This window comes from Centrocercus urophasianus, unplaced genomic scaffold, assembly GCF_019232065.1.
Source record: "Centrocercus urophasianus isolate 14NV4802_14NV808 unplaced genomic scaffold, USGS_Curo_1.0 seq_17, whole genome shotgun sequence".
In the NCBI taxonomy this organism is placed as follows: Eukaryota; Metazoa; Chordata; class Aves; order Galliformes; family Phasianidae; genus Centrocercus; species Centrocercus urophasianus.
The window spans coordinates 20,036,773-20,050,317 of record NW_024884722.1 but is presented as its reverse complement, the minus strand read 5'-3'; the positions used below and the strand labels follow the sequence as shown (position 1 = coordinate 20,050,317).

At 36.3% G+C, this 13,545-nt stretch overlaps 1 protein-coding gene across 3 annotated transcripts in view; it reads right to left on the bottom strand.

The window, feature by feature from the left end:
* VCL (vinculin) overlaps positions 1-13,545 on the bottom strand; it is a 58,516-nt gene that overhangs the window by 25,504 nt on the left and 19,467 nt on the right. For all 3 annotated transcript variants that reach the window (XM_042818267.1, XM_042818265.1, XM_042818266.1), the window contains exons 3-6: positions 8,145-8,295; positions 6,113-6,221; positions 3,523-3,645; positions 1,962-2,122 (exon numbers count right to left, since the gene is read on the bottom strand). In XM_042818267.1, the coding sequence (XP_042674201.1) occupies positions 1,962-2,122; positions 3,523-3,645; positions 6,113-6,221; positions 8,145-8,295 (544 nt within the window). The remainder of the gene's footprint in view (positions 1-1,961; positions 2,123-3,522; positions 3,646-6,112; positions 6,222-8,144; positions 8,296-13,545) is intronic.

The following is a 13,545-nucleotide window of genomic DNA, read 5'->3' as shown; positions in this document are numbered from 1 at the left end:
TACTGATCAATATTTTCCATGTGGAGATACTGCCAGAACACCAACCTTTCTCTTAATGAAATCCTTTATTTAACGTACCTTGCAATAACATAAGTAAGAATAAGACTGGCTTGCCAACTTTCTGCAAGTCATTTTTCTGTTTTTCAAAACCAGGAAAGCTTCCAAATTTAACTAAAATAGAACTGCATTTGCACTTCCTAAAATACAAGAGCACTTAAATTTAAAAATAAACCTGAATTTAAATATGTACATTAAAAAAAATCTGAAGTTTAAAGCCTGGACCTGAAGAACGTGAACCATCAGAACTGTAGGAAGGCTACTGCCAAAACACTAAGGAATGGACAATCCCCAGTTTAATAAAGCTTTCTGGGCATGCAGTAAGCTTTTTCCTGCATGACTGGACCCTTTATTTGCAACAACACTAGTAACATAAACTAACACAAAAGTTCAACAACAATGTGCTCTAGAATCTTGGGGTAGCTCTGATCAGATTCAGAAAGATAGTTTCAGTGCAGTTCAGCTTGCCATTGCCATTTTCTTAGTGACAGCCAATTCTACACATTTGCCTATTAAAAGTCATTTAAAACCTCAACGTGTAAACATGTAAGTATGGTGTTACAGCTGGCACACAAATAAGAAGTTGCACAGCACACAGTCTGCACACAGCACAAAATCCCACATACATGCTTGTTTTGTTTTAGTAAAAGGTAGAGGTGTAGGGTGTGTAAGAAAGCTTACCTTCTAAAGGTGAGAAAAGGGTAAGAAACAGAAGAACAAAAACAAAGATGCATAAAGTAGTCATAATAAAGAAGTGACAGTGACAAAATAACTCAAAAGGTAAACTGAGGGTCAAGTGCCAAACAGTATAGCCCTAAGTGATTTTAATGCCTAGATTACACTGGTTAGATTTTTCTGCATGAGATTTTATTTGTTAATAAGCCTGGCTTCAGATTCCAATACCTTCTTCAAATTTTACCATTACTTGCTGCTTATATTATAAGCCTTTAAAAAAAAAAAAAATCACTTTGGCCATTTATTTCAAGTTACTTTTAAAAAAAAAAAAAAAGTAGGTATCTGAATTGCGCAGTTGCATTCTTCAGTAAGCCCACAGTAACACTTCATATGATTCTGCCCATCAAACAGCTTTAGGATCTGTTGTACGTTGCAGTATCTTCAGTATCTGCCTGAGAACTCCAGGCTAAGCAGTTGCAGTTAATTACACAGCTTAATGCTGAGTGAAAAGGACCCAATACTGCCCACTTGCCTGCTTCACAGCAAGGCTCTTTGGATTAGTCCATTTTTTTGTGCTAAGCAAGCACTTAAATTTTAGTTCCATACCCAGGCTAAAAATGGACAGCAGCTGGAGGGTGTTGGTGTTCAAGAAAGCACCCCGAAAATTAACTGAAGCCCCTTAACTCCAGGCCCTCTTCACAAGGAATACAACAGTAGTCTATTTTTTGAGTAGGAAGTAGAAGGAAAAAAATCACAGGTAATCCTACTTGTGGATGCCAAGCAACAGGACCATCTTAAGGCACAGAACAGTTTCTTTTATACCTAATTTACACCTGTGAAATATGACAATTCACATTTGCTCTACATAGCAAAAAAACAAAAAAAAAACCTTTAAGAGAAATGCACTATATTCCATGGTTACTCAAACCACAGCAGGACTCAAATGTGAATATAACTAAGACTTCTGTGACCATTCAGCTCCAGTAACCATTGGACCACCTTCAAGTTTCACATTTCTTTAACCCAGCTTGTAAAGAAAAAAAGCTAGTTTTGAAATCAAGACAACCATCCCCAAAGACGTTGTTCATCACTGACAAAATTATATAATGTGATAACAGTGTTGCAAAACTGATGGACAAATACATATTTTAACAGTCTGAGATCACAAGTGTTCAAGTCTACAACACAAGAGTTGCCCTTCCATATCCAAATGTAGACATGAAACATACCTTGCTGGCCCAGGCATCTTCATCCCAGGAAGTGAGTTGTAACACACGAATTATTTCATTTATCTCAGCACTCATTTTCTCTACTGTGAAATTGCGGTTTTTCAAGGCCTCTTCTATTCCCTGGCTTTTAGTGTTTTTTGTGGTTACAAAGATCTTCATAGCTGTAAAAATACCATAAATCAGGAAAAGCTATACATAGAATAAAATTAATATTGAAGATATTGAGAATACTCACTGCAAAATACAATATACAATCTCTGTTTCAATGCAAGATTATCTGACAGGAGATCGTAGTTATAGTCAGCTGCATTGTCTACATCTACAACAATATTTTTAACATTACCATATGGATTTCAGAACTGAAACCAGTTAATTAGACTGGCATGGCAGTACTTCTGTTGCACAAACTATATTCATAATCTGCAATTAACATTGTCAGACATAAAAATACAGGCTGTGGTATGCGTTATTTCATGCCAGGTTACAGCACATCCTGCACACAATGTCATTATCTCCTTGTTGCTGCAGCTGCTGGTGCTTGTTCAGTGCAGTAGGATCCACAAGCTACTACCAGAATTTCATGTCATTAATTTGCCATTAGTCTGTTAACATACCACAACTCTTTCTCTGTATTTATCTACAGCTCCATACGCAGGTAAGTATCAAATGTACTCCATTCATACACTAATCATCACCTTTATGATAGCAAACATACAGCATCTGAAGCATTAATTTAACAGTACTTCCGAATGGAGACAAATCAAGCTTATCCATACTCACAATACAACCATTACACTGAATAACTCTGCAGAAGAGGAGAAGGGGAGGCAACGCAATACATCTGTGTTAACTGGTTTATGATGCATTTCTGCTCTGTAATACAGTCAGGAAAATGAAGCCAAGTTCACATCCTTTGATACCCTGGCAACAGCCTGCACAGGTCTCCTCATCCAGAGGAAACTGTGTTCACCCAATTTCTATGGTTAGAGTTATAAATCAGAGAAAAAAAAAAAAGTCATAGCAAGAAGGGATGATTATCTCCATACATTTCACTATTCTCTCACAGTCTGCCCTAACAAGCAAACATCTCTTCTGCCTGCCTATACATGGGTCAGCACAGTGAGATACTGCCAGTGCCTTCACATAAAAGGAAACGGTGATGCCAGCAGGATGTTATGTCCTTGCAAAAGAACATGGTACACCGGAATCAGGAATGCTACAACAGTCCACAGGGAAGGCTCCAAAACATTACATCTGTCCCCTGTTACAACTCAGCTTCTCCATTAGACCATGCCTCTTATCATCTTGTAAGAGCAGTTAGGAATATTTACACAGAGCCAGTTAGGCATACGTACTAAATAACAGTTGCTGAAGTGCTTTATCAAGCAAGCAAGCTGAGATCCAAATTAAAAAAAATAAATAAAATCAAATATATTATAAGGTTATTTGCCACCAGTACAAAAGCAGTGTCAAGGCTGACATTTTTCCATGCACACAAGACAACTGAATTCCAGTTCAGAAGACACCAACTCAGAGTTACGTTATTTAAGTAAAAGAATACCTGAAATAAGAACAGGCAATAGCTCCTTCACAGTATTCATGGAGTTCACCAGCATAACCCTATGTTCCTGATGAGTTAATTCCTGTTGTCTCTCATCAATCATTTTTGCCATCTTTGTCATTCCTTAAGATTAAAGAAATTAAACATAATCAGAAGTGCAGAAATGCAATATTAGGTTTAATTTGCAACAACTGAGCTTTCTAATCTTGAACAAAGTATAACGAGTATTGGCAACTTCATTTCAAGCATATTTTAATATTAGGATCTATTATTTGAATTGTATTCCAGATGTTTCAGTGAAGTCTATGATTCAAAATCTAGCCACTGTGCAACGAAAAATGGAAGACTCAAAACTCTTGATTTAAAATACCAGCAAGAAAATAGGAAAATAACCAAAGTAACTAATTTAAGACATTAAGTCATCTCATGGCCCCTGGAAGCAAATTTGCAGGGTTTTTTTCTCTTTGCTAGAACTCATTCAAAGCATTAAGAGTTAATGACAAAAAAAGCAAACAGTTTTTTACTTGTTTGTTTGCTTGTTTTATATTCAAAGACTTGGTCCTGGGTTCTACCTAAGCTCAAGAATTATATCTATTTGTACTTCAGCTCTGCTGGAAATATTTCTGTGTTCTTCAAGTTTGGAAGGAATTAAATTTATTCTAGAGCAAATCTACTTTCAAGAGCTAAAATTGGCCAAATTTACCACATGGCATAAGTGGAAATTTCAGGCAGAGTTCCACAAAAATGAAAGCTGATTTAAATTGGTGCTGTCACACTCCCACCTTTTACTCATCAAAAGACACAAAATCAGCAGCACCTAAATAATTTTCTGCTTATTGGGATTAAAAACATCCTCATTTAACAAAAGTTTAAAAGAGTCTTAATGCCAGTGCTAAAAAGTAATCGAGCCTCCATACTGACAGCAGAGCAGATAAGCTGCATGGAACCACCTTTGTGTACAAAGGATATAAGACATCTCAAAGTTGTCATATCCTCCACTCTTCTTCCAGTCTAAAACCTCTGAGCACTTTTTTGATCGGGTCCCTGGCTGAGGTGGGAGAGGCTGGACTCGTCCCTTCCAATCCATATCATTCTATGATTCTATAATCTTGTTGTTCATACAGTTCTCACATTGACCGTAAGATCAGATGTGATAGAACTGAAAGGAACAAGGACTACTAGCAAAAATAAAGTTCTGTGGGCATGGACTGTGTTAAGTAATGTGTAGTTCAGGGTCTTTTCCTGAACTGTTTGTAGAGCGTGCCAGAAAGAAGAGATGAACTGTTTATCCAAAGCAGGGATAGAGAAGATCACTTCTAAGAAATCACACTGTTGTCTAAGTCCTAATATCTCCATCATACACCCAAAACAGGAAGTTATGTCAAAAAAGTTCAGTGAGAAGTCCTAAGTGACTGAGCCAAGTAGAGAAAAATAAAAAGCTTAAGGAACATTTTAAAGACCACAGAGAAACCAAAATTGAACAGTAAAAACAGAGAGTAAAAACAGAAGACTGTTCTTTCTGTTTGATCCTTTCCTATTCAAAATGAGGCAAAAGTCAGTTTAGCTAAAGGTAATGTCTCATGGAACATAAAAGAAATTTCATGAATGCTGTATCTTCATATGCAACCTAAAAATGGCGTAGAGTACACATGTTAAATAATAATAGTGCAATCTTTAAGCACATCATGGACAAACAAACACTTTGTGATGTGAGAGTTGCTAGTCTGTTACTATCCCATTTCATTTGTGAGCTAGGTTTCCTCACATTACATATGGATTCTCATATATATCTACAAATAAAGTCTTGACAAGCATTCTTTAGTTCAGTGTAACTTCACTGCAACACATTCCTACCTTTCCAACACAGTACCTACTTTATACAGAATGTTTTTGTTAAACAACCTTATGCTAGCTGAAACCAAAGCATTTGAAACACTGGATGACAGAGATTGATGGTGGGTTTCCTCTATAACAACTCAGTGCCTCAATTCCTCATCGTTTATTTTCACCACTGAAAGAGTGTGAGTTAGCACAGTGAAGTAACAAGCAGCCAAGGAACATCAAATAATGAAAGAGAAGAGTTCAGGTAACAGCTGGGCTTTTGCATTAAGCAGTAAAACAGCTATATCAGCAACCTCATGAAGATGTTAATATATAACAAGCAGATTTTACTACTCTAGAAATTCCTACTAGACCTAACCAACTCAGGCAGTACACACATATTGGCATCTTAACCTTGGCAGCTGTAGCCTTCTCAATTTTTTGTTTTATTCCTACTAATGCATACATAATCAATTCACCTAGCAGTGTACAAAAAATACAGAAAAAATATACATTGCCTGTACATGTCATTTACCAGTATCTTGATTATCCTGTACTCATTAGGAATGTTAGTGACAAAATAGTAGTCAGTCATGCTGTAGTACAAAACTCTTTCCAACAGACACTTTCAAACCAACTGCTTTATCATATTCTGAACACTCAGAACTTGGTTAGGTGAGTAAGGTGTGGAGCAGAGAAAAAAAAAAAAAAGGAAGTAGAAGAAAAGACTGCACTTAGAATGTTTATAATAGAATGCAGCATATCAAACCTGGCCCTAGATTCTTTGTGTATGTCACCAAATCCTCCATAGTCTCTACTACTTCTGCCACAGTCAGATATTCCAATATTCCTTTGCAGACACGGATGATTTTACGGACCTAGAAAAGAAACATTCCACCATTTATTTGACGAAGCGATGTTACACTTGAATTAGAAATACAAGCTTATAATTAGAACAGAATATACTAATGCTAATATAATCTACAGGCAATCAAAAGTGTCTGTAATACTGCTGAAGTTACTCACAATTTTGTATCTGCAGAGTGTTTTATTTACAAAAAAACGTATTTAATCAGCACTGCTTCAATCAGAAATGGAAAAGCCTCCTTTTAATATTTTCACTTTACATAAGAACTAAATGATAGCATTGAGAAACTATAAGGAAGTGCATGTACATATGCTGGCATGCTCTATTTTCTTTCGCCATTTCATCTATTAAAAATTTAAAAATCATTTAAAAGAGAAAGCAAAACTACAAAGAAAGCACACTCTACATGCTCACAGGAGTTGTTATTCACTACGCAGCTCCACATACGTATAAGGCACTATTCAGCACTCTGGTAGGAAAGATAGATCCAACATCTTAATCCTATCAGAAAAATCTGTCTATGAAGACTATACCAGTTACCTCTGGATTTCTGCCTCAGTAATTTTTTTTTTTTTTTTTTTTTTAAGTTCACATTTCATTACACAGAGCTCTCCTAAGTCAGTTAACATCATCTTACTTCGAGCTACAGAATTTCTGACATCACATAGAATTCACATTGATAAATGACTTAACATTTAATTTGGAATTACCTCATGAAGCGTTCAACCCTTAGAACAGATCATCAATTAATTTAAAATTCACTTCAGTTTTGTACCAGTATTAGTGTTTCTTGAAGCATAGCAGGACACAAACATGCTAAGTTCCCTACTAGTCAAAAGTTGATCATTTTAGGCTATTACTTTTTTTTTTTTTTTTTAATACACAGTTGTTAAAAAAGACAGGAGTTCAGTGAAGTCGTAACTGCACAGAACTGAACCTCTTTCCTAAACACCGGATAAAGGGAGATTAAAAGATGTTACCTTCCTTGCAAATATGACCTGTAGCACTCTGTAGCATCTTTTAAAAAGGACTGAAATATGAAATCTGAGACATTTCAAAGTATTCTCTCTGTTTCAGAGAAACATGCTGACAGTACCATGAGTTGACTGAGACGATGTCATGGTAGATCACTAAGAATAGCAGCACGTGTAACAGTTTCTCAGATTAAGAGATTGCTGCAAAGCTAAACTTTAGAATTAATATGAGCATTTCTAAGCATTAGTTTTAATTCGCCATAACAGCATGATATTTGCTAGTTAGGTAAGTGTAAAATTCCATATTCCCAGTGAAAGTGTTACAAGAGTAAAGAAAGACTCATAACCCTTAGCTAACAAGAATCAATAGCAACACATGCCTACCTTTTTAAAGAACAATAAGTTTTCTTGTGTTTCTGGCTTTTTTCCATTAAGGCACTGTGAACAGCACCTTAGAGCCAATTTTTGGCTTGCACAGTAGCCAAGTGAAATAACTTTTAGAATGATCAGAACACATCCTCAGGCTGACCATCACACATCCACACTTGTTGTGACTTCCCTCCCCCCAAAATCCATTAAAGTGTCACAGCTAATGGGTCAAACAAAGAAATGTTAATGAATGATGCTGGGCTTTTCAGTGAGACATAGAATTAAAATACGGTTACAGTGAATGAAATAAAGAAAAATGCCAGCAGGATATAAGACAGTTGACAGAATCTGGCCTTTTTGAGGAACAACCCCAAGCAACACAAACATCGTATCATTCAAAGATGACATTAACAATGCAGTCCACCAAGACTAAGCTCCTTTGGACAGAAAGTCCATCTAAGGCAATCAGGACAAGGCAATAAACACATTCAGCTGTTCAACAGTTTACACTAGCTCATTTGGTTAGGTAGCTGTTCAAATTCAAAATACTATTGTGCAGATACTTAAGTCACTCATGTTAGGATTCCTACCTCTGCTTCATCAAATGTCAAAAGCAAGTCTGATGTTCCAGAAAGGATGCCTCTTGATCCATCAATTAGGTAGTCACGAGCTGGTACAGAATAAGGATCTGCCTGCAGCATCTGGGCTGCTCGAACGAGCTTGGTGCAGGCATTCTCTACTCTGCAGAAAGTCAGACAAAACTCGCTGAACACTTTGTAAAGCAACAGACTTCAAAATGCTGAAGGATTTGTTTTTAACTTTACTACTATTATTTCTGTCAAGCCATTAACATAACAATTCAAACAATATCAAAAATATAAATCAAAAACAATATCAAACAATTCAAAAGATATCAAGAGCTGGAAAAACAAAAATTTGGGGTTTTGCTTGCCTCTTTTCATTTCTTCATGACAGCTCAGGGGAACACAAAATGCAGACTTCAATTCCATGTTAGCTATGCTACTCATAGCTGTACTTACTGAAGACACTGACCATGACTTTCCCCTATTCTCTTTCATTTAAGAGCAGTGTAAATACATAGGCTCTACGCACGATTGCCGTGTGTTCATTCAAATTACATCAAGTTCCAAAAGCCAAATACTTTTAATACAGCAAAATTATCTTCCAGTTTTTTCCCCCCGTGCTTATCTGAGCCCTTTTTCCACTGACCACTTGGGCACACTCTTTTCTCATATTTTCAATTAAATGCTATTGGAAAATCAGTTGTTCCATCCTCTTTCTCCCCACCAAAAAACACTCCTTACTACACAAATGACACAACTTAATGGTTGCTTCCAATACTGGTTGCACTAGAAATAAAACTCGTTACGGGAAATCATGATTATTTTTTTTCCAGAAAGTAAAGTTTTTGGCTAATGGCTCCCTTAAGCAGATCAAATTGGGTCCTCTGACCTTTCCATAACCTGCTCTTTAGCAAGACATCTGCTCTGCACATCAGGTGGTGGGAGCTCATGACAGAGCAGGAATGCACAGGAGAACGCTAACACAGAAATTGGGAACGGTCTGCTCATTGTTATGCCATGCACTCATATAATCAAAGTCAACTGAGTGCACTAAATTACATTTTCCCACTTCTCAAATTTATTCTTCTCAAATCTGCCAAGAAAGGGATTATACAAACAACATATTCAGCTCAGAAATACTTCATTTCCTACAGTTCAATTTCATGGTCATCTGTTTAATACTAATGATTATCTCAAAGCTGGCTTTTTCATTTGTGGAAAAAAAAAAAAAAAAGGAAGGTAAGCATGTATTATCCCCAAAAACCATCACACTTCAGCACAAAAACAAAATTCCTAAAATTCAGAGATTTCTTTTACAGTTTCCAAGAGTGGCACCTTCACAAGGAAATCTTGAGTATAACTTGTACAATGCCTATTCTGAATAAACTTCCCAATCAACGCATTTGGAAGATTTCAGGAGCATGCACCACGTACAAAAAAGCTGAGAGAATTTTCTACAATAGATGCCCCTGATACTTGCAAAGCATACATGGCAGGGAACAAGAGACAGGAAAAGAGGAGAAGCAAAACATTTACTTAGAACTTTTTTCCCCCATAAGCCTAAACATTCACTGCAATGAGTTCCTCATTCCTCACAAAATTCAACCACATTGCCAAGCTTTCAATAGAAGTTCATTGCTGTTTCAAACATTCAGCCAAAAACTTCTTTAAAGCACTGCTGAGACACAGAATCTTGGCTATTTTATTATTTTGTATTTTATGAGTAGAAACCGCACCTCAAGTATTGCACAGCAAGAGAAAACTTCAGTTGTATTCGTGCTCAGATAGGAATTTTAAGACAATTTCTTTTTTTTTTTTTAATGCAGAGATGAACTAATTAATGTTAATGATTTCTGTGAGTTGCCACAACATCACCTATTATTTGTTACATTCAGAACCTCACAACAGAAATTATTTCTAGTTTGCAAAGGGAGACAGGAATGGTCAAAGAACATCAAAGCTGGAGATCTTCCAATGCCAGAAGACATTAGAATACTAGATCATAAAGGAGCCCACACATGCTTTAATACTAAATTAGACACTAGTACAGCAGAAACACTTTAATTCATTTTAATATTCAAGCAGTTGGCTTATAAATAAAAATTCTAAATGAAAGAAAAAAACAGCCAAATAACTGCCAGATATGTAAACAAAACTGTACTTGTTACACAAACAAAATTACACAACACCTCATTTAAAGGTTAAGTTCACTAAGCAAGGCATATTTTGATGCTTGGTTTCTTAGACTTACACATACGACAGCTGTAATGTAATTGTTTTTGCATAGGTCAGAATGCCAACATCCATTCAAAAGCCATTAAAACCCATTCTTAACATTTTGCACAAAAGCTCAGTTGCTAAAATACACTGTGAAAACATCTTGCATTTTACTTTTCACTCTGCTTCCTTTTGAGTAGTATCTTGCATTGATTTGATCATATTGAGAACAACGCTTCCAGAACAGCTTTTCAGTCAATCAAAAAAAATGTTTGATTAAACAATTTCAGCATAACGTCTGTTTGTTTTTTTAAATGTTTAATGGGAGCCTGAAGTGCTGGGGGTGTGGTTAAAAGAATATGGCAGCTAAAAGACTGCCTTTTTTTGTAAGGACTTCTTGCAAGAAGCTTCAGCCGATCAAACAGTTCACATTAATTGCTCATGTGAACTACTGGCCACAGTAGGCAGGACATCTCTTCGCTGGCAAATAAGTACCCATTTACCACACTGTATCAAAGAATAAGAGGACAGAGTCAGCTGAATAGCTGGAATAATGCAAGACCATGATATGATCTAGCTTACAGCAACTCACCTCTATCTTCCTATAAATCACCCCTATAATCCCACTGTGTTCACTTCACTCACCGAACACTGAAAGTTAGACTTTGGCACACATGCACCCACAACATAACCTGCACTGAAGACTTAAACAGAAGTAAAGATGGAGAAATCGTGCCATTAGGTTTTTATATAAATGCTTATTTTTAAGTCAGCTGATACTCTTTAAATATTCAGTTCAAAGATGTATGTGAAAGAACATTCAGTTTTTCCTAAAGCTGTTCCTCCATTAAGAACAGGAAAATGCACTGCTCATTTACTTTTTTTCAATTTATGCTCCCAATTAGAGAAGATTAAGCATTTACAAATACATCAAACAGAAAACGACACATGCATAGTCTCAGTTTTGCAGCCAATTCAATCTAATCCTTGTATATTACAATTTTTTTTTTTAAACAAAACTATTTTAAGTGTATCTATTTCAGAGGATTAACTACAATAGAACTATGTTAACACCAGCCAAGTTATGTACAGAGCTGACTAACACAGGTCATGCTTCTTACACCCACACTATTTTCAGTAGTCAATCAGTTTCATTCTTGATATCATCATCTTTGTAATACTGGAGTTAAAAAAAAAAAAAAAAAAAAAAAAAAAAAATTAAATCAGCTTATGCTAAACTACCTTTGTGGTTTTCTCTTTTTTTTTTATTAAGGTTTTAGCTCTGAAATGAAGATGACTGCTCAAATGGCTAACAATGCCATTTATGTTTGAAAAAGGCTTGCTTCAATTTCTAATGAATCAATCGTAGTGAGTAAGCTCACTACAGTTCAGATTACTCACAGTTTAGAACTACTTCACATTTTATTTTTATGTAGATTAACATCAAATTCTTAATATAGTAGCCCAGCAACGCGACTCCAACTTGGACACAGAAATCCTCTTAGTATAGGACAGCATTACTGCTCAATTAATGTATTGAGTCCAAATATGCAAGTTAAATATGGACAAATTTCTATTATGACCAGTCAGATGTTGCACTATTCTTCAACTTGTGACTGCAGCTTTTTCCTTCTTTACATTAAATTTTTCACAAGTAACACAAACACAGTGCAAAACATCTGATGAAAACTACAGGCATTACTCATACTCCCTCAGGACTAAGAGAACTGAGATAAAGAATAGCATTTTTTAACTCCAGGTCAGTAGTTCCAATGTGGTTTATGTCAGCGGCAAGCAAAGGGATGCATGACAGCTTCTCAGCAGCCAACAAATAGATCTGCTGTGCAATCACACTCCTACTGGAAAACCTGACACATTACCACTACACATACTCATTATGAACCCTCAGTGTCAATTTCAAGCAAGCCAAAACCCAAGTTATTAACAGGACTAAACAGATCATCTTCCTCATCATCGAAGACAGGTTTCCTCCAGTTGGTGTTAATTTTGAGAGGTAAAAATAAGCACAGAGACTGCAGCACTTGTGCGTGCAGGCTGCGCCTTATCCCATCAGACAAGTGCTAGTGCAAGTTCTTACAGAGGACTGCGACTTTCTGAACCAGCACTTCAGAAAAAAAACACCCTGCCCTTTAAAAGAAAAACAACACTCATCTGTTTCACCTCCTGCATCCAAGTCTTGCCCTGTAACACAGAAACAGTGCAATTCCCTTGGGAGCTCACTCACTGCTGTTGCTTGTTCCTACAGCACACACAGCTAGAATGCTCTACAGCATTAGCAAGGAACTGTTAACAGAAACAAACTCATTTTGATATGAACTCCACATTAACAACAACAAAAAAAAAAAAAAAGCAACAGGTAATCATTTATAAAGGCTATTGGTCATTCATAATTCATGTTATTGCACTTAGGATATTAAGAATGACGTGCAGTATATTTCATTACTGTGGCATAGCTTTGTATCCCACTTTTTATGTTATATTACAGTCCAAGCACTCATGAATTGCTGAATAATGTCCTTGCTTTCAGTATAACATGGTATTATTCAGCTGTGCCTCTACCTCATTTTTACAGTAACTGAGCTATGTAAGTCTCCAGAATCCGATATACGTTGATCAAAGACTGGCAGTAGTGTAGCAATTGAGAAGCCTTTTTTTCCTTAATCCCTTACTTACTTCAGTGAACAATAAGTTGGAAATGAACTAAAAACTCTACACATCATAGAAAAGATCTACACATCCAAGAAAGTGAGCAGGGTTGCACATTCATACACAACTCACCAAGAAGAAATGCTTTCATCTCATTTCAATACGTGCCCACACACACTTTCCAATAAATAAATGAAGAAAACAATTTCACCAAACTAGATCACAAGGCAGGAACTCAGCATAATAACTACTGCAGTGGACTGTATCAAAGGCACATTTAGCTGAGTACCCTGTTTTCAAAAGTAGCTGCAAGTATATGCCTTTGGAAGGATAAGCAATTATCATACTCTTTCTGGGCACTCTCCCATCTTCCAACTGATTTCAGTTCTTAGGATTTCCTGTAGTTTGTCTTATTTGATACCCTACAATAGATTCCTCTGAGTATTTGGCTGTTACTCTCCAAACATACATGAAGATTTTTAACAGAACATGGCCTGTATAAATAAGCCCCCCCCACTGCTGG